At 47.7% G+C, this 20914-nt stretch overlaps 1 protein-coding gene across 11 annotated transcripts in view; it reads right to left on the bottom strand.

Annotated features, from left to right (window-relative positions):
* Window positions 1-20914, bottom strand: part of ANAPC10 (anaphase promoting complex subunit 10) — a 305129-nt gene that overhangs the window by 210702 nt on the left and 73513 nt on the right. For all 11 annotated transcript variants that reach the window (XR_010177486.1, XR_010177487.1, XR_010177485.1 and 8 more), the window contains one exon: window positions 6706-6826. Coding sequence is in view for 5 of the 11 variants with exons in the window: in XM_063920607.1 (XP_063776677.1) it covers window positions 6706-6826 (121 nt within the window). In the remaining 6 variants the exon portion in view is untranslated. The remainder of the gene's footprint in view (window positions 1-6705; window positions 6827-20914) is intronic.

The following is a 20914-nucleotide window of genomic DNA, read 5'->3' as shown; positions in this document are numbered from 1 at the left end:
TAAGTGAACACCGACACACCAGTCATACAGCTGCCTATGCTGCGACTGGGTCCTTTTAGATACACAGCGTCTTAGACAGAAGCGGAAACTCAGTTCATGGAGGGAAACTCGGAGGAAACTGGTCATGAACCGGGGGGAGGGGTGACCAAGGGAGTGTCTTACTCCCCAATGCTGACATCAACCCTAGGAATTGCGGCCTCATACTACCCCTGGAGCCTATGATCCCTGAGGCCTAGCGCTGGTGCACCCGAGATGGCAGCCGAGTCAGCGACTGTTCCGTAGTCTACATCCCGAAACAGTGCGGCTGTGTCTCGTGTTTCCCCTACAAAGCGGAACCGATGCCTTACATTCTCCCCATGCTCCGGCCACAGCCTGGTAACGTCTGCTGGACTTGCTAGTGCATCCTACACAGACACACTGCAGGGAGTTGTTGGCACGACTCTTTCTAAAAAGCGTCTTATACGTACCTTAGAAAGATCGCTCCAAAAATATAGTAAGACTACAAAAATAAAATAAATAAGCTTATGGCTGCTAAAAACCAGCAACCCATTGACCATGGTCCAGCTCCTGCCGCACCAAACAAAAAGCTGAATTGCCTGCGCCAGGAGCCGTGGATATAGGGACGGGCCCGTTGCATTCTGGGAGGCCAAAAGCTTTGATCGTTTGGTGCCAATCCGCTGTCGCTACCTCATATCCCAAGGTTATCCTGTGGATAACCTGTGGACTCTGCAGGAGAAAAAGCATTCTTTGGTTGAAACCAGTAAATGTTTTTGTGAAAAAATTGAATCCTGCTTATTATATTAATACTTTGAAACAGTGTTATGTATTAGTAACCTTGATCAACCATGTTTCAATGCTTTCTAAAATTAACAATCCAAAGTTATTAGGCTTTGATACAAATCATTTTACATCTTTCAATAAACCCAATTTTTTACTGCTTATTATTCCTAATATGTCTGAATATATTTAGACATACAAAATACACTCAGAGAGATCTCAACAGGACTGAAGGTTTTGAATTAAACATAAAGGAGATTAAACCATGAGGTGTTTCTGTGTATTGTCTCTTTAATGTGTTGGATTTGTTGACCCTTTAAGATTGAAAATGTTAGTTGTGGTTTTCTCCTATAGGATTGTTAGCTGAGGAGTTTGTAGAGTCTTAGCTGATGCTAGGCAGATATAGTACTTCTCTGATTTAGTTCACCCTCCCCATATCTCTGTTGTGTGAGTAAATTTACTGCATTAGTTCAGCTCACGCAAAAGAAGACCACAAGTAACTGAAAACAGGATTTATATACCTACGGTAAATCCTTTTCTCGTAGTCCATTTAGTACCATGGGGTATAGACGGGTCCTTGGGAGCCTTCGGCACTTTAAGACTTTAAATGTTTGGACTGACTCCTCCCTCTATGCCTCTCCTCCAGACCTCAGCATAGAAACTGTGCCCGAGGAGACGGACAACTTTGAGAGAAGGATATTACACAGATAGTGGCGAGATTCACACCAGCTCACACAAAATTCATAACCATGCCAGTCAACATGTAACATAAACAAACATGCCAACGAGTATGAAACCAATACAGCAACTGCTGAACCATTACTTAACAAGTAACAATGCAGGAAAAAGGAGCACTGTGAACACCTCCTGATGAAAGTCCCATTCTCCTGTATGGAGATCATGTCTGCTGAGGAAGTCTGCTTCCCAGTTCTCCACTCCCGGAATGAAGATTGCTGACAATGCTTTTGCATGTTTTTCTGCCCAGAGGAGAATCCTTGTTACCTCTGCCATTGTCACTCTGCTTTTCGTTCCACCTTGACGGTTTATGTAAGCAACCGCTGTTACATTGTCCAACTGGACCTGAATGGCTTGATCTTGCAGAAGATGCGCCGCTTGTAGAAGGCCGTTGTAAATGGCTCTCAACTCCAGAATGCTTATGTGAAGAATTTTTTCTTGACTTGACCATCTTCCTTGGAAGCTTTCCCCCTGCGTGACCGCTCCCCAACCTCGGAGACTTGCATCTGTGGTCAATAGGATCCAGTTTTGTATCCCGAACCTGAGTCCCTCGAGTAGGTGAGGTCTTTGCAGCCACCAAAGCAGCAAAATTCTGGCTTTTGGCGACAGACTTATCCGGTGATGCATGTGTAGATGCGAGCCGGTCCAGTAGATCTAACTGGGAGAACCTGGCATGGAATCAACCGAATTGTAGAGATTCGTACGAGGCTACCATCTTTCCCAGCAGGCGGATGCATTGAAGAACAGATACCCGGGGTGGTTTCAAAACTTCCCGGACCATTGACTGGATTTCCAAAGCTTTCTCCTCGGGATGGGGGGGGGGGGGGGGGATCTCTGGACCTCTGTGTCCAATATCATCCACAGGAATGATAATCTCCTTGTTGGTTCCAACTGTGATTTTGGAAGATTCAGAATCCAGCCGCGTTCCTGAAGCAATTTCAAGGATATTTGCGACGTTCTGCAATAACTTCTCCCTGGAGTTCGCCTTTATCAGCAGATCGTCCAGGTACGGAATTATGTGGAACCATCATCTCCGCCATCACCTTGGTGAATATTCTTGGTGCTGTGGAGAGACCGAACGGTAACGTCTGGAACTGGTAGTGACATTCCTGAACAGCAAACCGCAGGTATGCCTGATGTGAAGGCCAGATGGGAACATGCAAGTATGCATCCTTGATGTCTACAGACACCATGAATTCCCTTGCCTCCAAACTGGAGATCACCGCTCTTAGAGACTCCATCTTGAATTTGAATTTCTTTAGAAAATGATTCAACGATTTGAGGTTTAACAAATAGGCTGGAATAAAATCCTCTTCCCTGTTGTAATACTGGGACAGGGGCAATCACCCCTTCTTGAACCAATTTTTGAATTGCTTTCAGCACCCTTTCTCTTTCTGATATGGAAACTGACAAGGTTGATTTGAAAAATCTGCAAGAGGGAAGCTCCTGAAACTCCAGCTTGTGACACTGAGCCACAATCTCCAGCACCCAGGGGTCCAGGTCCGATAGGGCCCAACTTTGACTGTAGAGTTTCAGACGTGCTCCCACCTGAGTGGTCTCCCGAAGGGGAGCCCCAGCGTCATGCTGAGGATTTTGAGGAAACAGAGGCTGTCTTCTGTTCCTGAGACCCTGCAGCTGCTGCAGGCTTCCTACCCCTTCCACGGCCTCTTCCCGCGAAGAAGGGGGTTACTCTGGTCCTTCTGGACTTGGCGGCCCGAAAGGACTGCATTGAAGGAGCAGAGTAAGGTTTTCTTGCAGGTAGTGCTGCGGAAGGAAGAAAAGCTGACTTACCCGAAGTAGCCGCTGATATCCACGCATCCAGTGCGTCCCCAAATAGCGCCTCACCTGTGAAAGGGAGGGTCTCTATACTCTTTTTGGATTCAGTGTCTGCGTTCCATTGGCGCATCCAGAGACCTCTGCGAGCCGATACTGCCATCGAGGAAATTCTAGAATTCAACAATCCAATGTCCTTCATGGCTTCTACCACGAATCCCGCCGAATCCTTTGTGTGACCTAGAATTAAGACAACATTATACCTATCAATTGTATCTAGATTATCTTGCTCAGAATATGATATTTTGCTAGAGAGTTGAGATATCATTCCTTTCAAACTATCCAGCCACTCTGGTTCAGTCCCTGAGGGACGAGTCAACATATTACAAAGCTTCCTCTAAGGATGAACTCTCTGCAGCTTCGAATACATTTTCATTAGATATGACACAACGTGTACTTTCACCCACAGTCACACGGGAAACTATCAGGGACAGTCTCCCACTAAAGAATGTCAGAGGAGCCCAGAGATTAGAGCCAGCCTGCACCGCGCTATATATGAAGCGTTTTACATACAGATATAAACTCTTCAGCGCTGTAATCCTCAATTTAGGCTATTTCACCTAAAAAAACAACACTCCCCCCCCCCCCCCCCCACTGGTACGGCAGTGGCGTTATGAGGAGGTCAGCATCCCTGTCAGCGTCCTTATCAGTGATCCTGCAGGGAGAAAATGGCGCTGGTGAGTGCTGGCTATGCAGTAAGAAGAAGCCCCGCCCCCAAGAATGGCACGGCGCTCCCGCATTTTTATTATTTATACTGGCCTGAGGAATTTTTCGGCAAACAGCGGGTTAGAACCCATGTTTGCCAATATGGACAGTGAGAGTAGGTTTAATGCTGCTCCGAGCGCCCCTCTCACGCTCTGCACCCTGTACAGACTGAGCATGCCGGAGCGCAGCGTCCCGCCGCTGCGCTTTACCTTATAGCCACCATCGATGACCGGGGAACCCTCTCTCTGCAGGTCATCGGTAAATGCTCACCACTATTCTGACTTCTGGCTCTGTAGGGGGTGGCGGCTGTGCTGCAGGAGTGAGTGGTCGCCTCAAGGGGCTTGCGATCAGTACCCTCAGGAGCTTAGTGGCCTGTCAGCTGGAGCAGAGAGCCATGAACTCTTTAGGAAGTTGGTTCCTGCCCCCCCCCCCTAAGTCCCACAAAGCAGGGAAGCTGTTGCCAGCAGCTTCTCTAAAAATAAAAAAACCTTAGAAATGTCTTTACCAGTAAAACTAGCTGCGTCCGGCTCCACCGGGCACAATTTCTAAACTGAGGTGTGGAGGAGGGGCATTGAGGGAGGAGCCAGTACACACATTTAAAGTTTTAAAGTGCCGAAGGCTCCCAAGGACCAGTCTATATCCCATGGTACTAAATGGACCCCAGCATCCTCTAGGATGTTAGAGAAATGTGGAATACCACCAGGGGATTCCCTTATAATAAACTTTTTTAAGAAGCCACGGCAGCGTGCATGTAGTCACAGCATATTTAAAAAAAAAAACTAACTTTTTTGTTTTGTTAAACATTTGGTTTAAACCATGCTAAATCAAAGTAGGTTAAACCAGCCAACCCTGGTGGCTTCTAAAAAACCATACATTAGGCTAAAAGGTGTATAATTATATACACACACACATACATGGGGAATTCAAATAGCCCAGATAATTTAATGGGCACAAAAACAGGGCTTTTTCGCATCTGCTTGCTTCGGACTATTCAATTAGAGCATTTTGTGCACCTGTTAAATTATCTGTTTTGGGGCAAAAACACAGAGAAATCTTTGATAAGTTCACAGACCTACAATGCATCCGGAAAGTATTCACAGCGCTTCACTTTTTCCACATTAGGTTATGTTACAGCCTTAATCCAGAATTTAATAAATTAGTTTTTTCCCTCAAAATTCTACACAAAATACCCCAGAATTACAACGTGAAAAAAAGGTTTTTTTACATTTTTGCAAATTTATTAAAAACAAAAAACTAAGAAATCACATGTACATAAGTATTCACAGCCTTTGCCATGAAGCTCAAAATTGAGCACAGGTGCATCCTGTTTCTATTGATCATCCTTGAGATGTTCCTACAGCTTAATTGGAGTCCACCTGTGGTAAATTCAGCTGATTGGACATGATTTGCAAAGGCACACAAAGCAGAAGTGTGATATAAAAGCTAAGCAATTACGGTTAGCAGACCAACAATGAAGTCTATGAGGAAACCAGCAGTACATAGGTTACACAATTATTTCAGCTTGGGGCTCCCTAAAGTTTTAGTAAACTGTTGTGTGCAAAACAAAAAAAATTGTATTTACAAAAATGGGTGCCCGACATCGCTATTCAATTGTTTTTGGGAGCCCACTACTTATTGCGCCCAAATGCATCAGGTTTAGATGAGTCAAACAGCTAAACTCGTCTAAAGCTCTGGGCGTGACAAGAAAAATTAGGTTTGCCTGGCCATAATCCCGTAATTATGTTTGGCTACCCATAATTTTGCACATTTCTGCTAGTCATCTTGGGAGAGTGCAAGCAGAAAATATGGGCACCCACAGCACCCATACCCGATAGGGGCAACAACTGAATTATTCCGTCAGGTTCCCATTACTTAGCAGCATGCAAAAAATAATTAGATCTCAACCTTCTGGGTCCAGTGGGGACACGGTCTCAGAAAAGCCTGTGCTTTGATCTATTTACAATGCATTACTTATATCTGTGGGTGTGTCTACCCAGGATATGTATGTATGCAGGCTGTTGATCAATTTTGGACATTAAAAAGACGTTGATATTTGGTCCTTGAGTGCCGTGTCCGTTCTGAACATTCACCTGTTCTGACTCCACCATGTATATGTGTGTGCATGTATGTGTATATATATATATATATATATATATATATATATAGTGGGTCCTGCAACTTCTTCTACATACTACAGGAGTGAGCAGAGTGCAGAAACCATTTGACAACTGTCCACACCCCTGCTTACCAGGCAAGAATGAGCATACATGAGTGATAGGAGCAGAGCGGAGGCTGAAACCAGCAGCAGCAGTCTACTCATTAGATACTATAAACACCAGAACTTTTATCCTAACTTGTAGTTTTAGGTGGAATTGTTAGTTAAGCACTTTATATGAACTTATCTATTTGTGAATGTAATTAAACAAAACAACACATTTTGTATAGTTTTCAATTTGAATTGCCTTTAACTGAAAAAAAAAGGACCAAATACAATGGAAGCAAGTTACATAATCAGAAAAGGCTCCAAACCTCATATCAACATGGAAATGTAAAAGCTTACCAGTTTTACAACCCAACAGTTTTTACTGCTAAATACTGCAACAAATTGAACTGTGTTATTCAGCAAAGCCAAAACATACAAGGTCAGCAGCCTACCCGAATCTCTTGAAGGTTGTGGAAGTTGTTTCCAACTCTGACCGATATTTTACTTGGTGTGTAGCTCTCGTCTGACTTGTAATCAGCGTAAATGCATAAAGCCTTCACAGTAGTCTTTCTTCTGCAAGCCAGGAAAACAGAGAGCATAGTAAGGTAACCACAAGAACTAATCAAAATGATTTTACAGCGCTGTTCAAATTTTGGGAATCGTGTTCTTTTATGTGCTTAGTAATCTGTAAAGTCTTGGCGCATAAAGATCAACACAACAGGTCTTACTACACACTACATGAAGTCTCAACAATCTAGTAATTAAGAAACCATGAAAGCACAACAGCAATTTCAGGTTTTGTGGGTTAAGAAAAACATGATGAGGGTTAATTTCCAATTAGAGCTAGTAACTACATTATGGAATTGCTGGATCCAATTTACAATTATTTATTCTCCGTAAGCTTTAATTAAATGTAATGATAAAAACCATATTTTGTATCTGGCAAAACTCATAAAATGAGCCAGCACACACAAGACAATAAAACAATATATATTTCTATGAATGAGCTGCTATTTACAGGAAAATAAAAAGATTTCCTACACACGGAGAGATCTGACTAGATTGCTTAGATTTTAAGCACAGATCTCTCATGTGTATGCCCCCCAGCGATAGCGATGCGTGGCTCCGCGCGTGGCTATCGCAGGTGCTAGATTGGCCTGCAGGCAACATCTAGCACATCGCTCAGTTCAGCTGCTGGGTGAAATGAGCGCCCCCCTCGCTGAGCACACATCACGCTGTGCTAAGCGGGGGGAGAGATGTGTGCTGAGCAGTCACTTATAGATCGCTCAGCACACATCTCTCTCCCCGTGTGTACCCCCCTTTAGAAGCGACTTCTGGAGATAAGGGATTTACATGGCAGCCTTTTGCAATCAGTTCTTTACAGACTGGGAATCCGGATCATGACACAACCATCTTCTTACACAGGATTCCCAGCTACAAAACTACTTGCTCTTTATTTTGATTGCTCTATATTAGTCCTATTAAACAGATACTTACTCTACTGTAGCTTCAATAACTATACATTCAATTTAATGAAAACTCATAAAATCCCCAAAAAATAGAGTGCATAAACATGGCTTACAGCTACATTGTCACCAATGCCTCTGCAGACCCAACATCAAGCTTTATTTCTATATTAAACTGGAAAGTTTATTCAAGTGAAAGATACTGATTTACCTACTTTACCCATGTGATAAATGTAGCTAATAATGCCAGGTTAGGGTAAAAGATATGACATTATTGTACCTCCATGACAGCTTAATGTGTAGCAAGAAGTTTGTAAAATCACTGTGAACGGATTACATGGCTGCTCAATGAGTGGAACCACCACAGCACGCAACTACAGGCAACATGACATGAAAGCATAGTGGTAAGGAAACAGGCTTCTAGATCCCAAAGAGAGCTCTGTGTGGAGAATATACTGTATGTTGTCCCAGTACTGTGTAATTATATATATATATATATAGTGCTCATGCTAGGCTGTTTTAGCAGGGCGCCGCGCACTGCCAGATTTTTTAAGTGCAAAAAATGCCGTCTGGGCCACGCTGGAGCGACCAGAATTAGTATTCCTTTTTCTTGCTTGAATTTCCGAAGTACCGCGGGTAGGAGTGACACTGGAGGGAACACGTATGGCAGCCGAAAGTTCCATGGAATTGCCAGTGCGTCCACGAACGCTGCTTGAGAATCCCTTGTCCTTGATCCGAAGACCAGAACCTTGTGATTGTGTTGAGACGCCATCTATGTCTGGTAGGCCCCACTTGTTCACTAGGAGTTAAAAGACTTCTGGATGAAGACTCCACTCCCCAGCGTGAACATCCTGATCTGCTTCCCAGTTGATGACTCCGGGGATGAACACTGCCGATATTGCTGGCAGATGGCGTTCAGGCCAACTGAGGATTTTTGATACTTCCAGCATTTCCATATGGCTTTGAGTGCCGCCTTGATGATTTATGTACGCCACCGTGGTGGCGTTGTCTAATTGTACTTGAAAAGGCCTGTTCTGTACTAGAGGCAGGCCAGTGTCAACGCATTGAACACCGCCCGCAATTCCAGAATGTTTATCGGGAGGAGATACTCCTCCCTGGTCCACCGACCCTGGAGAGAGTGTTACTCCAACACCGCGCCCCAACCCTGCAGACTGGCATCCGTTGTCTGGAGGACCCAGTTAGAGATCCAGAAGGGACTTAACCGCGGTAGCCGTGGCAATCCACGCATCCAGCACCTCCCCAAAGAGAGCTTGACCTTTGTATGGTAGGCCTTCCACACACTTCCTGGATTTCGCGTTGCGCAGCCAGAGACCTCTGCGAGCCGAGACTGACATGGAGGAGATCCCAGCAGCCATGGAACCCAGGTCCTTCATGGAATCCACCAGGAACCCTGCAGAATCCTGAATATTACGTAAAAATAAATCAACGTCACCTTTGTCCAGCGTAGTCGATTCCTCCTGCAGAGTGATTGACCACCTGGCAATAGCTTTAGCAATCCAAGCACAGGCTATAGTAGGCCGCAATATAGCCCCTGAAGCCGTGTAAATGGATTTTAGCGTAGCATGCACATAGCGATCTGCCGGGTCTTTTAACGCGGTAGATCCCGGGACCGGTAATACCACCTGCTTGGACAGCCTGGAGACAGAGGCACCGACTATCGGCGGAGACTCCCATCTCTTCCTATCTTCCTCTGGGAAGGGAAAAGCCACCAAGACCCTCTTGGGAATCTGGAATTTCTTTTCCAGAGTTTCCCACGCTTCAAAGATAGCATTCAATTCTTTGGATGCTGGAAAAGTGAGGGGGGGGGCTTCTTATTATCTGTGAAGAAGGCCTCCTTCACCTGTTCCGGAGCTGTGTCCGAAATGTGTAAAAATAAGATTTTACTCACCGGTAAATCTATTTCTCGTAGTCCGTAGTGGATGCTGGGAACTCCGAAAGGACCATGGGGAATAGCGGCTCCGCAGGAGACTGGGCACAACTAAAGAAAGCTTTTAGGTCACCTGGTGTGCACTGGCTCCTCCCACCATGACCCTCCTCCAAGCCTCAGTTAGGACACTGTGCCCGGACGAGCTGACATAATACGGAAGGATTTTGAATCCCGGGTAAGACTCCTAACAGCGACACCAATCACACCGTATAACTCGTGATACTATACCCAGTTTAACAGTATGAAAACAACTGAGCCTCTCAACAGATGGCTCAACAATAACCCTTTAGTTAACAATAACTATGTACAAGTATTGCAGACAATCCGCACTTGGGATGGGCGCCCAGCATCCACTACGGACTACGAGAAATAGATTTACCGGTGAGTAAAATCTTATTTTCTCTGACGTCCTAGTGGATGCTGGGAACTCCGAAAGGACCATGGGGATTATACCAAAGCTCCCAAACGGGCGGGAGAGTGCGGATGACTCTGCAGCACCGAATGAGAGAACTCAAGGTCCTCCTCAGCCAGGGTATCAAATTTGTAGAATTTTGCAAACGTGTTTGCCCCTGACCAAGTAGCAGCTCGGCAAAGTTGTAAAGCCGAGACCCCTCGGGCAGCCGCCCAAGATGAGCCCACCTTCCTTGTGGAATGGGCTTTTACTGATTTAGGATGCGGCAGTCCAGCCGCAGAATGCGCCAGCTGAATTGTGCTACAAATCCAGCGAGCAATAGTCTGCTTAGAAGCAGGAGCACCCAGTTTGTTGGGTGCATACAGGATAAATAGCGAGTCAGTTTTCCTGACTCTAGCCGTCCTGGAAACATAAATTTTCAAGGCCCTGACTACGTCCAGTAACTTGGAATCATCCAAGTCCCTAGTAGCCGCAGGCACCACAATAGGTTGGTTCAAGTGAAAAGCTGATACCACCTTAGGGAGAAACTGGGGACGAGTCCTCAATTCCGCCCTATCCATATGGAAAATCAGATAAGGGCTTTTACATGACAAAGCTGCCAATTCTGACACACGCCTGGCTGAAGCCAAGGCCAATAACATGACCACTTTCCACGTGAGATATTTTAGATCCACGGTTTTAAGTGGCTCAAACCAATGTGATTTTAAGAAACTCAACACCACGTTGAGATCCCAAGGTGCCACTGGAGGCACAAACGGGGGCTGAATATGCAGCACTCCTTTCACAAACGTCTGAACTTCAGGTAGTGAAGCTAGTTCTTTCTGGAAGAAAATCGACAGAGCCGAGATCTGTACCTTAATGGAGCCTAATTTCAGGCCCATAGTCACTCCTGCTTGTAGGAAATGCAGAAATCGACCTAGTTGAAATTCCTCTGTTGGGGCCTTTTTGGCCTCACACCAAGCAACATATTTCCGCCCTATGCGGTGATCATGCTTTGCAGTTACATCTTTCCTGGCTTTAATCAGCGTAGGAATGACTTCCTCCGGAATGCCCTTTTCCTTCAGGATCCGGCGTTCAACCGCCATGCCGTCAAACGCAGCCACGGTAAGTTTTGGAACAGACAGGGCCCCTGCTGCAGCAGGTCCTGTCTGAGCGGCAGAGGCCATGGGTCCTCTGAGATCATCTCTTGAAGTTCCGGGTACCACGCTCGTCTTGGCCAATCCGGAACCACGAGTATTGTTCTTACTCCTCGTTTTCTTATTATTCTCAGTACCCTTGGTATGAGAGGCAGAGGAGGGAACACATAAACTGACTGGTACACCCACGGTGTCACTAGAGCGTCCACAGCTATCGCCTGAGGGTCCCTTGACCTGGCGCAATATCTCTCTAGTTTTTTGTTTAGGCGGGACGCCATCATGTCCACCTGTGGCCGTTCCCATCGATTTACAATCAGCGTGAAGACTTCTGGATGAAGTCCCCACTCTCCCGGGTGGAGGTCGTGCCTGCTGAGAAAGTCTGCTTCCTAGTTGTCCACTCCCGGAATGAACACTGCTGACAGTGCTAGTACGTGATTTTCCGCCCATCGGAGAATCCTTGTGGCTTCTGCCATTGCCATCCTGCTTCTTGTGCCGCCCTGTCGATTTACATGGGCGACTACCGTGATGTTGTCTGACTGGATCAGTACCGGCTGGTGTAGAAGCAGGGATTTTGCCTGACTTAGGGCATTGTAAATGGCCCTTAGTTCCAGAATATTTATGTGTAGGGAAGTCTCCTGACTCGACCATAGTCCTTGGAAGTTTCTTCCCTGTGTGACTGCCCCCCAGCCTCGAAGGCTGGCATCCATGGTCACCAGGACCCAGTCCTGTATGCCGAATCTGCGGCCCTCTAGAAGATGAGCACTCTGCAGCCACCACAGCAGAGACACCCTGGTTCTTGGAGACAGGGTTATTAGGCGATGCATCTGAAGATGCGATCCGGACCATTGGTCCAACAGGTCCCACTGAAAAATTCTGGCATGGAACCTGCCGAAAGGAATTGCTTCGTAAGAAGCCACCATCTTTCCCAGGACCCGCGTGCAGTGATGCACCGATACCTGTTTTGGTTTCAGGAGGTCTCTGACTAGAGATGACAGCTCCTTGGCTTTCTCCTCCGGGAGAAACACTTTTTTCTGGACTGTATCCAGAATCATACCCAGGAACAGTAGACGTGTAGTCGGAACCAGCTGTGATTTTGGAATATTCAGAATCCAACCGTGCTGGTGTAGCACCTCCTGAGATAGTGCTACTCCCACCAACAACTGCTCCTTGGACCTCGCCTTTATTAGGAGATCGTCAAAGTATGGGATAATTAAAACTCCCTTTCTTCGAAGGAGTATCATCATTTCCGCCATTACCTTGGTAAACACCCTCGGTGCCGTGGAGAGTCCAAACGGCAGCGTCTGGAATTGGTAATGGCAATCCTGTACCACAAATCTGAGGTACTCCTGGTGAGGATAGTAAATGGGGACATGCAGGTAAGCATCCTTGATGTCCAGGGATACCATGTAATCCCCCTCGTCCAGGCTTGCAATAACCGCCCTGAGCGATTCCATCTTGAACTTGAATTTTTTTATGTATGTGTTCAAGGATTTCAAATTTAAAATGGGTCTCACCGAACCGTCCGGTTTCGGTACCACAAACAGTGTGGAATAGTAACCCCGTCCTTGTTGAAGTAGGGGCACCTTGATTATCACCTGCTGGGAATACAGCTTGTGAATTGCCGCTAGCACAGCCTCCCTGTCTGAAGGAGTAATCGGCAAGGCAGATTTTAGGAACCGGTGGGGTGGAGACGCCTCGAATTCCAGTTTGTACCCTTGAGATACTATTTGCAGGATCCAGGGATCCACCTGTGAGCGAGCCCACTGATCGCTGAAATTTTTGAGGCGGCCCCCCACCGTACCTGGCTCCGCCTGTGGAGCCCCACCGTCATGCGGCGGACTTGGAAGAAGCGGGGGAGGACTTTTGCTCCTGGGAACCTGCTGTTTGTTGCAGCCTTTTTCCCCTACCTCTGCCTCTGGACAGAAAGGACCCGCCTTTTCCACGCCTGTTTTTCTGAGTCCGAAAGGACTGTACCTGATAAAACGGCGCCTTTTTAGGCTGTGAGGGAACATGGGGTAAAAATGCTGACTTCCCAGCAGTTGCTGTGGAAACTAGGTCCGAGAGACCATCCCCAAATAACTCCTCACCCTTATACGGCAAAACTTCCATGTGCCTTTTTGAATCTGCATCCCCTGTCCACTGGCGAGTCCATAAGCCTCTCCTAGCAGAAAATAAGAATTTACTTACCGATAATTCTATTTCTCGTAGTCCGTAGTGGATGCTGGGGACTCCGTAAGGACCATGGGGAATAGCGGCTCCGCAGGAGACTGGGCACATCTAAAGAAAGCTTTAGGACTATCTGGTGTGCACTGGCTCCTCCCCCTATGACCCTCCTCCAAGCCTCAGTTAGGATACTGTGCCCGGACGAGCGTACACAATAAGGAAGGATTTTGAATCCCGGGTAAGACTCATACCAGCCACACCAATCACACCGTACAACTTGTGATCTGAACCCAGTTAACAGCATGATAACAGAGGAGCCTCTAGAAAAGATGGCTCACTACAGCAATAACCCGATTTTTTGGTAACAATAACTAACTATGTACCAGTATTGCAGACAATCCGCACTTGGGATGGGCGCCCAGCATCCACTACGGACTACGAGAAATAGAATTATCGGTAAGTAAATTCTTATTTTCTCTAACGTCCTAAGTGGATGCTGGGGACTCCGTAAGGACCATGGGGATTATACCAAAGCTCCCAAACGGGCGGGAGAGTGCGGATGACTCTGCAGCACCAATTGAGAGAACTCCAGGTCCTCCTCAGCCAGGGTATCAATTTTGTAGAATTTTACAAACGTATTTGCTCCTGACCAAGTAGCTGCTCGGCAAAGTTGTAAAGCCGAGACCCCTCGGGCAGCCGCCCAAGAGGAGCCCACCTTCCTTGTGGAGTGGGCATTTACAGATTTTTGGCTGTGGCAGGCCTGCCACAGAATGTGCAAGCTGAATTGTACTACAAATCCAACGAGCAATAGTCTGCTTAGAAGCAGGAGCACCCAGCTTGTTGGGTGCATACAGGATAAACAGCGAGTCAGATTTTCTGACTCCAGCCGTCCTGGAAACATATATTTTCAGGGCCCTGACAACGTCTAGCAACTTGGAGTCCTCCAAGTCCCTAGTAGCCGCAGGCACCACAATAGGTTGGTTCAGGTGAAACGCTGAAACCACCTTAGGGAGAAACTGAGGACGAGTCCTCAATTCCGCCCTGTCCGAATGGAAAATCAGATAAGGGCTTTTACAGGATAAAGCCGCCAATTCTGACACGCGCCTGGCCCAGTCCAGGGCCAACAGCATGACCACTTTCCATGTGAGATATTTTAACTCCACAGATTTAAGTGGTTCAAAACAATGTGACTTTTGGAACCCAAAAAACTACATTGAGATCCCAAAGTGCCACTGGAGGCACAAAAGGAGGCTGTATATGCAGTACCCCTTTTACAAACGTCTGAACTTCAGGGACTGAAGCTAGTTCTTTTTGGAAGAAAATTGACAGGGCCGAAATTTGAACCTTAATGGACCCCAATTTCAGGCCCATAGACACTCCTGTTTTCAGGAAATGTAGGAAACGACCCAGTTGAATTTCCTCCGTCGGGCCTTACTGGCCTCGCACCACGCAACATATTTTCGCCAAATGCGGTGATAATGTTTTGCGGTTACATCCTTCCTGGCTTTGATCAGGATAGGGATGACTTCATCCGGAATGCCTTTTTTCCTTCAGGATCCGGCGTTCAACCGCCATGCCGTCAAACGCAGCCGCGGTAAGTCTTGGAACAGACAGGGTCCTTGTTGGAGCAGGTCCCTTCTTAGAGGTAGAGGCCACGGATCCTCCGTGAGCATCTCTTGAAGTTCCGGTTACCAAGTCCTTCTTGGCCAATCCGGAGCCACGAATATAGTGCTTACTCCTCTTCATCTTATCAATCTCAGTACCTTGGGTATGAGAGGCAGAGGAGGGAACACATACACTGACTGGTACACCCACGGTGTTACCAGAGCGTCTACAGCTATTGCCTGAGGGTCCCTTGACCTGGCGCAATACCTGTCGAGTTTTTCCCAACGGTTTATAATCATGTGGAAGACTTCTGGGTGAAGTCCCCACTCTCCCGGGTGGAGGTCGTGCTGAGGAAGTCTGCTTCCCAGTTGTCCACTCCCGGAATGAATACTGCTGACAGTGCTATCACATGATTTTCCGCCCAGCGAAGAATCCTTGCAGCTTCTGCCATTGCCCTCCTGCTTCTTGTGCCACCCTGTCTGTTTACGTGGGTGACTGCCGTGATGTTGTCCGACTGGATCAACACCGGCTGACCTTGAAGCAGAGGTCTTGCTAAGCTTAGAGCATTGTAAATGGCCCTTAGCTTCAGGATATTTATGTGAAGTGATGTCTCCAGGCTTGACCATAAGCCCTGGATATTCCTTCCCTGTGTGACTGCTCCCCAGCCTCGCAGGCTGGCATCCGTGGTCACCAGGACCCAGTCCTGAATGCTGAATCTGCGGCCCTCTAGAAGATGAGCACTCTGCAACCACCACAGGAGGGACACCCTTGTCCTTGGTGACAGGGTTATCCGCTGATGCATCTGAAGATGCGACCCGGACCATTTGTCCAGCAGGTCCCACTGGAAAGTTCTTGCGTGGAATCTGCCGAATGGGATTGCTTCGTAGGAAGCCACCATTTTACCCAGAACCCTTGTGCATTGATGCACTGAGACTTGGCTCGGTTTTAGGAGGTTCCTGACTAGCTCGGATAACTCCCTGTCTTTCCCCTCCGGGAGAAACACCTTTTTCTGGACTGTGTCCAGGATCATCCCTAGGAACAGAAGATAAGTCGTCGGAACCAGCTGCGATTTTGGAATATTGAGAATCCAATCGTGCTGCCGCAACACTAACTGAGATAGTGCTACACCGACCTCCAACTGTTCCCTGGATCTTACCCTTATCAGGGAATCGTCCAAGTAAGGGATAACTAAAATTCCCTTCCTTCGAAGGAATATCATCATTTCGGCCATTACCTTGGTAAAGACCCGGGGTGCCGTGGACCATCCATACGGCAGCGTCTGAACTGATAGTGACAGTTCTGTACCATAAACCTGAGGTACCCTTGGTGAGAAGGGTAAATTTTGACATGAAGGTAAGCATCCTTGATGTCCCGAGACATCATGTAGTCCCCTTCTTCCAGGTTCGCAATCACTGCTCTGAGTGACTCAATCTTGAATTTGAACCTCTGTACGTAAGTGTTCAAAGATTTTAGATTTAGAATCGGTCTCACCGAGCCGTCCGGCTTCGGTACCACAACAGTGTGGAATAATACCCCGTTCCCTGTTGCAGGAGGGGTACCTTGATTATCACCTGCTGGGAATACAGCTTGTGAATGGCTTCCAAAACTGTCTCCCTGTCAGAAGGAGACATCGGTAAAGCCGACTTTTAGGAAAACTGCGAGGGGGAGATGTCTCGAATTCTAATTTGTACCCCTGAGATATCACCTGAAGGATCCAGGGGTCTACTTGCGAGTGAGCCCACTGCGCGCTGAAATTCATTGAGACGGGCCCCCCACCGTGCCTGATTCTGCTTGTAAAGCCCCAGCGTCATACTGAGGGCTTGGCAGAGGCGGGAGAGGGTTTCTGTTCCTGGGAACTGGCTGATTTCTGCAGCCTTTTTCCTCTCCCTCTGTCACGGGGCAGAAATGAGGAACATTTTGCCCGCTTGTCCACGAAAAGACTGCGCCTGATAATACGGCGTCTTCTCATGTTGAGAGGCGACCTGGGGTACAAACGTGGATTTCCCAGCTGTTGCCGTGGCCACCAGGTCTGAAAGACCGACCCCAAATAACTCCTCCCCTTATTAAGGCAATACTTCCAAATACCGTTTGGAATACGCATCACCTGACCACTGACGTGTCCATAACCCTCTACTGGTAGAAATGGACAACGCACTTAGACTTGATGCCAGTCGGCAAATATTCCGCTGTGCATCACGCATATATAGAAATGCATCTTTTAAATGCTCTATAGGCAAAAATATACTGTCCCTATCTAGGGTATCAATATTTTCAGTCAGGGAATCCGACCACGCCAACCCAGCACTGCACATCCAGGCTGAGGCGATTGCTGGTCGCAGTATAACACCAGTATGTGTGTAAATACATTTTAGGATACCCTCCTGCTTTCTATCAGCAGGATCCTTAAGGGCGGCCATCTCAGGAGAGGGTAGAGCCCTTACAAGCGTGTGAGCGCTTTATCCACCCTAGGGGGTGTTTCCCAACGCACCCTAACCTCTGGCGGGAAAGGATATAATGCCAATAACATTTTAGAAATTATCAGTTGTTATCGGGGGAAAACCACGCATCATCACACACCTCATTTAATTTCTCAGATTCAGGAAAACTACAGGTAGTTTTTCCTCACCGAACATAATACCCCTTTTTGGTGGTACTCGTATTATCAGAAATGTGTAAAACATTTTTCATTGCCTCAATCATGTAACGTGTGGCCCTACTGGAAGTCACATTTGTCTCTTCACCGTCAACACTGGAGTCAGTATCCGTGTCGGCGTCTATATCTGCCATCTGAGGTAACGGGCGCTTTAGAGCCCCTGACGGCCTATGAGACGTCTGGACAGGCACAAGCTGAGTAGCCGGCTGTCTCATGTCAACCACTGTCTTTTATACAGAGCTGACACTGTCACGTAATTCCTTCCAACAGTTCATCCACTCAGGTGTCGACCCCCTAGGGGGTGACATCACTATTACAGGCAATCTGCTCCGTCTCCACATCATTTTTCTCATCATACATGTCGACACAAACGTACCGACATACAGCACACACACAGGGAATGCTCTGATAGAGGACAGGACCCCACTAGCCCTTTGGGGAGACAGAGGGAGAGTTTGCCAGCACACACCAAAGCGCTATATATATACAGGGATAACCTTATATAAGTGTTTTTCCCCTTATAGCTGCTGTATTGTTAATACTGCGCCTAATTAGTGCCCCCCTCTCTTTTTTAACCCTTTCTGTAGTGTAGTGACTGCAGGGGAGAGCCAGGGGAGCTTCCCTCCAACGGAGCTGTGAGGGAAAATGGCGCCAGTGTGCTGAGGAGATAGGCTCCGCCCCTTTTTCGCGGACTTTTCTCCTGCTTTTTTATGGATTCTGGCAGGGGTTAAAATTCATCCATATAGCCCTGGGGGCTATATGTGATGTATTTTCGCCAGCCAAGGTGTTTTTATTGCTGCTCAGGGCGCCCCCCCCTAGCGCCCTGCACCCTCAGTGACCGAAGTGTGAAGTGTGCTGAGGAGCAATGGCGCACAGCTGCAGTGCTGTGCGCTACCTTGGTGAAGACAGGATGTCTTCTGCCGCCGATTTTCCGGACCTCTTCTGTCTTCTGGCTCTGTAAGGGGGCCGGCGGAGCGGCTCTGGGACCCATCCATGGCTGGGCCTGTGATCATCCCTCTGGAGCTAATGTCCAGTAGCCTAAGAAGCCCAATCCACTCTGCACGCAGGTGAGTTCGCTTCTTCTCCCCTTAGTCCCTCGATGCAGTGAGCCTGTTGCCAGCAGGTCTCACTGAAAATAAAAAACCTAAACTAAAACTTTCACTAAGAAGCTCAGGAGAGCCCCTAGTGTGCACCCTTCTCGTTCGGGCACAAAGATCTAACTGAGGCTTGGAGGAGGGTCATAGGGGGAGGAGCCAGTGCACACCAGATAGTCCTAAAGCTTTCTTTAGATGTGCCCAGTCTCCTGCGGAGCCGCTATTCCCCATGGTCCTTACGGAGTCCCCAGCATCCACTTAGGACATTAGAGAAATGGACAATGCACTTATTTAAGATGCCAGCCGGCAGATCTCCCTCTGTGCATCTCTCATGTATAAGACTGAGTCTTTTATATGCTCTATGGTTAGCAGAATAGTGTCCCTGTCTAGGGTGTCAATATTTTCTGACAGGGAATCTGACCACGCAGCGGCAGCACTGCACATCCATGCTGACGCAATAGCTGGTCTAAGTATAATGCCTGAGTATGTATATACAGACTTCAGGATCGCCTCCTGCTTTCTATCAGCAGGTTCCTTGAGGGCGGCCGTATCCGGAGACGGTAGTGCCACCTTTTTAGACAAACGTGTGAGCGCTTTATCCACCCTAGGGGGTGTCTCCCAACGTGACCTATCCTCTGGCGGGAAAGGGAACGCCATTAGTAACTTCTTAGAGATTACCAATCTTTTATCAGGGAAAGCCCACGCTTCTTCACACACTTCATTTAATTCTTCTGATGGGGGAAAAACTACGGGTAGTTTTTTCTCCCCAAACATAATAACCTTTTTAGTGGTACCTGGGTTTATATCAGAAATTTGTAACACCTCTTTCATTGCTTCAATCATGCAACGAATGGCCTTAGTGGACATTAGACTAGACTCATCGTCGTCGACACTGGTGTCAGTATCCGTGTCGACATCCGCGTCTGCCATCTGAGGTAGCGGGCGTTTTAGAGCCCCCGATGGCCTTTGAGACGCCTGGACAGGCACGAGCTGAGAAGCCGGCTGTCCCGCATTTGGCATGTCGTCAAATTTTTTGTGTAAGGAGTCGACACGTGCACGCAATTCCTTCCATAAGTCCATCCACTCAGGTGTCTGCCCCGCAGGGGGTGACATCCCTTCTATAGGCATCTGCTCCGCCTCCACATCATTATCCTCATCAAACATGTCGACACAGCCGTACCGACACACCGCACACACACAGGGAATGCTCTAACAGAGGACAGGACCCACAAAAGCCCTTTGGGGAGACAGAGTGAGAGTATGCCAGCACACACCAGAGCGCTATATAATGCAGGGACTAACTGAATTATGTCCCCTATAGCTGCTGTTATATATACTGCGCCTAAATTTAGTGCCCCCCCCTCTCTTTTTTACCCTTTTCTGTAGTGTAGACTGCAGGGGAGAGCCAGGGAGCTTCCTTCCAGCGGAGCTGTGAGGGAGAAATGGCGCCAGTGTGCTAAAGGAGATAGCTCCGCCCCTTTTTCGGCTGACTTTTCTCCCGCTTTTTTATGGATTCTGGCAGGGGTAATTATCACATATATAGCCTCTGGGGCTATATATTGTGATTATTTTGCCAGCCAAGGTGTTTTTATTGCTGCTCAGGGCGCCCCCCCCTAGCGCCCTGCACCCTCAGTGACCGGAGTGTGAAGTGTGTATGAGGAGCAATGGCGCACAGCTGCAGTGCTGTGCGCTACCTTGGTGAAGACTGATGTCTTCTGCCGCCGATTTTCCGGACCTCTTCTTGCTTCTGGCTCTGTAAGGGGGACGGCGGCGCGGCTCCGGGACCGAACACCAAGGCCAGTTCCATGCGGTCGATCCCTCTGGAGCTAATGGTGTCCAGTAGCCTAAGAAGCCCAAGCTAGCTGCAAGCAGGTAGGTTCGCTTCTTCTCCCCTTAGTCCCTCGCTGCAGTGAGCCTGTTGCCAGCAGGTCTCACTGTAAAATAAAAAACCTAATTATATACTTTCTTTTTAGAAACTCAGGAGAGCCCCTAGTGTGCATCCAACCTCGGCCGGGCACAAAATCTAACTGAGGCTTGGAGGAGGGTCATGGTGGGAGGAGCCAGTGCACACCAGGTGACCTAAAAGCTTTCTTTAGTTGTGCCCAGTCTCCTGCGGAGCCGCTATTCCCCATGGTCCTTTCGGAGTTCCCAGCATCCACTAGGACGTCAGAGAAACATCCCTAA

The sequence above is a fragment of the Pseudophryne corroboree genome, chromosome 1, assembly GCF_028390025.1.
Source record: "Pseudophryne corroboree isolate aPseCor3 chromosome 1, aPseCor3.hap2, whole genome shotgun sequence".
Lineage (NCBI taxonomy): Eukaryota > Metazoa > Chordata > Amphibia > Anura > Myobatrachidae > Pseudophryne > Pseudophryne corroboree.
This window is presented reverse-complemented; position numbering and strand designations above follow the sequence as displayed.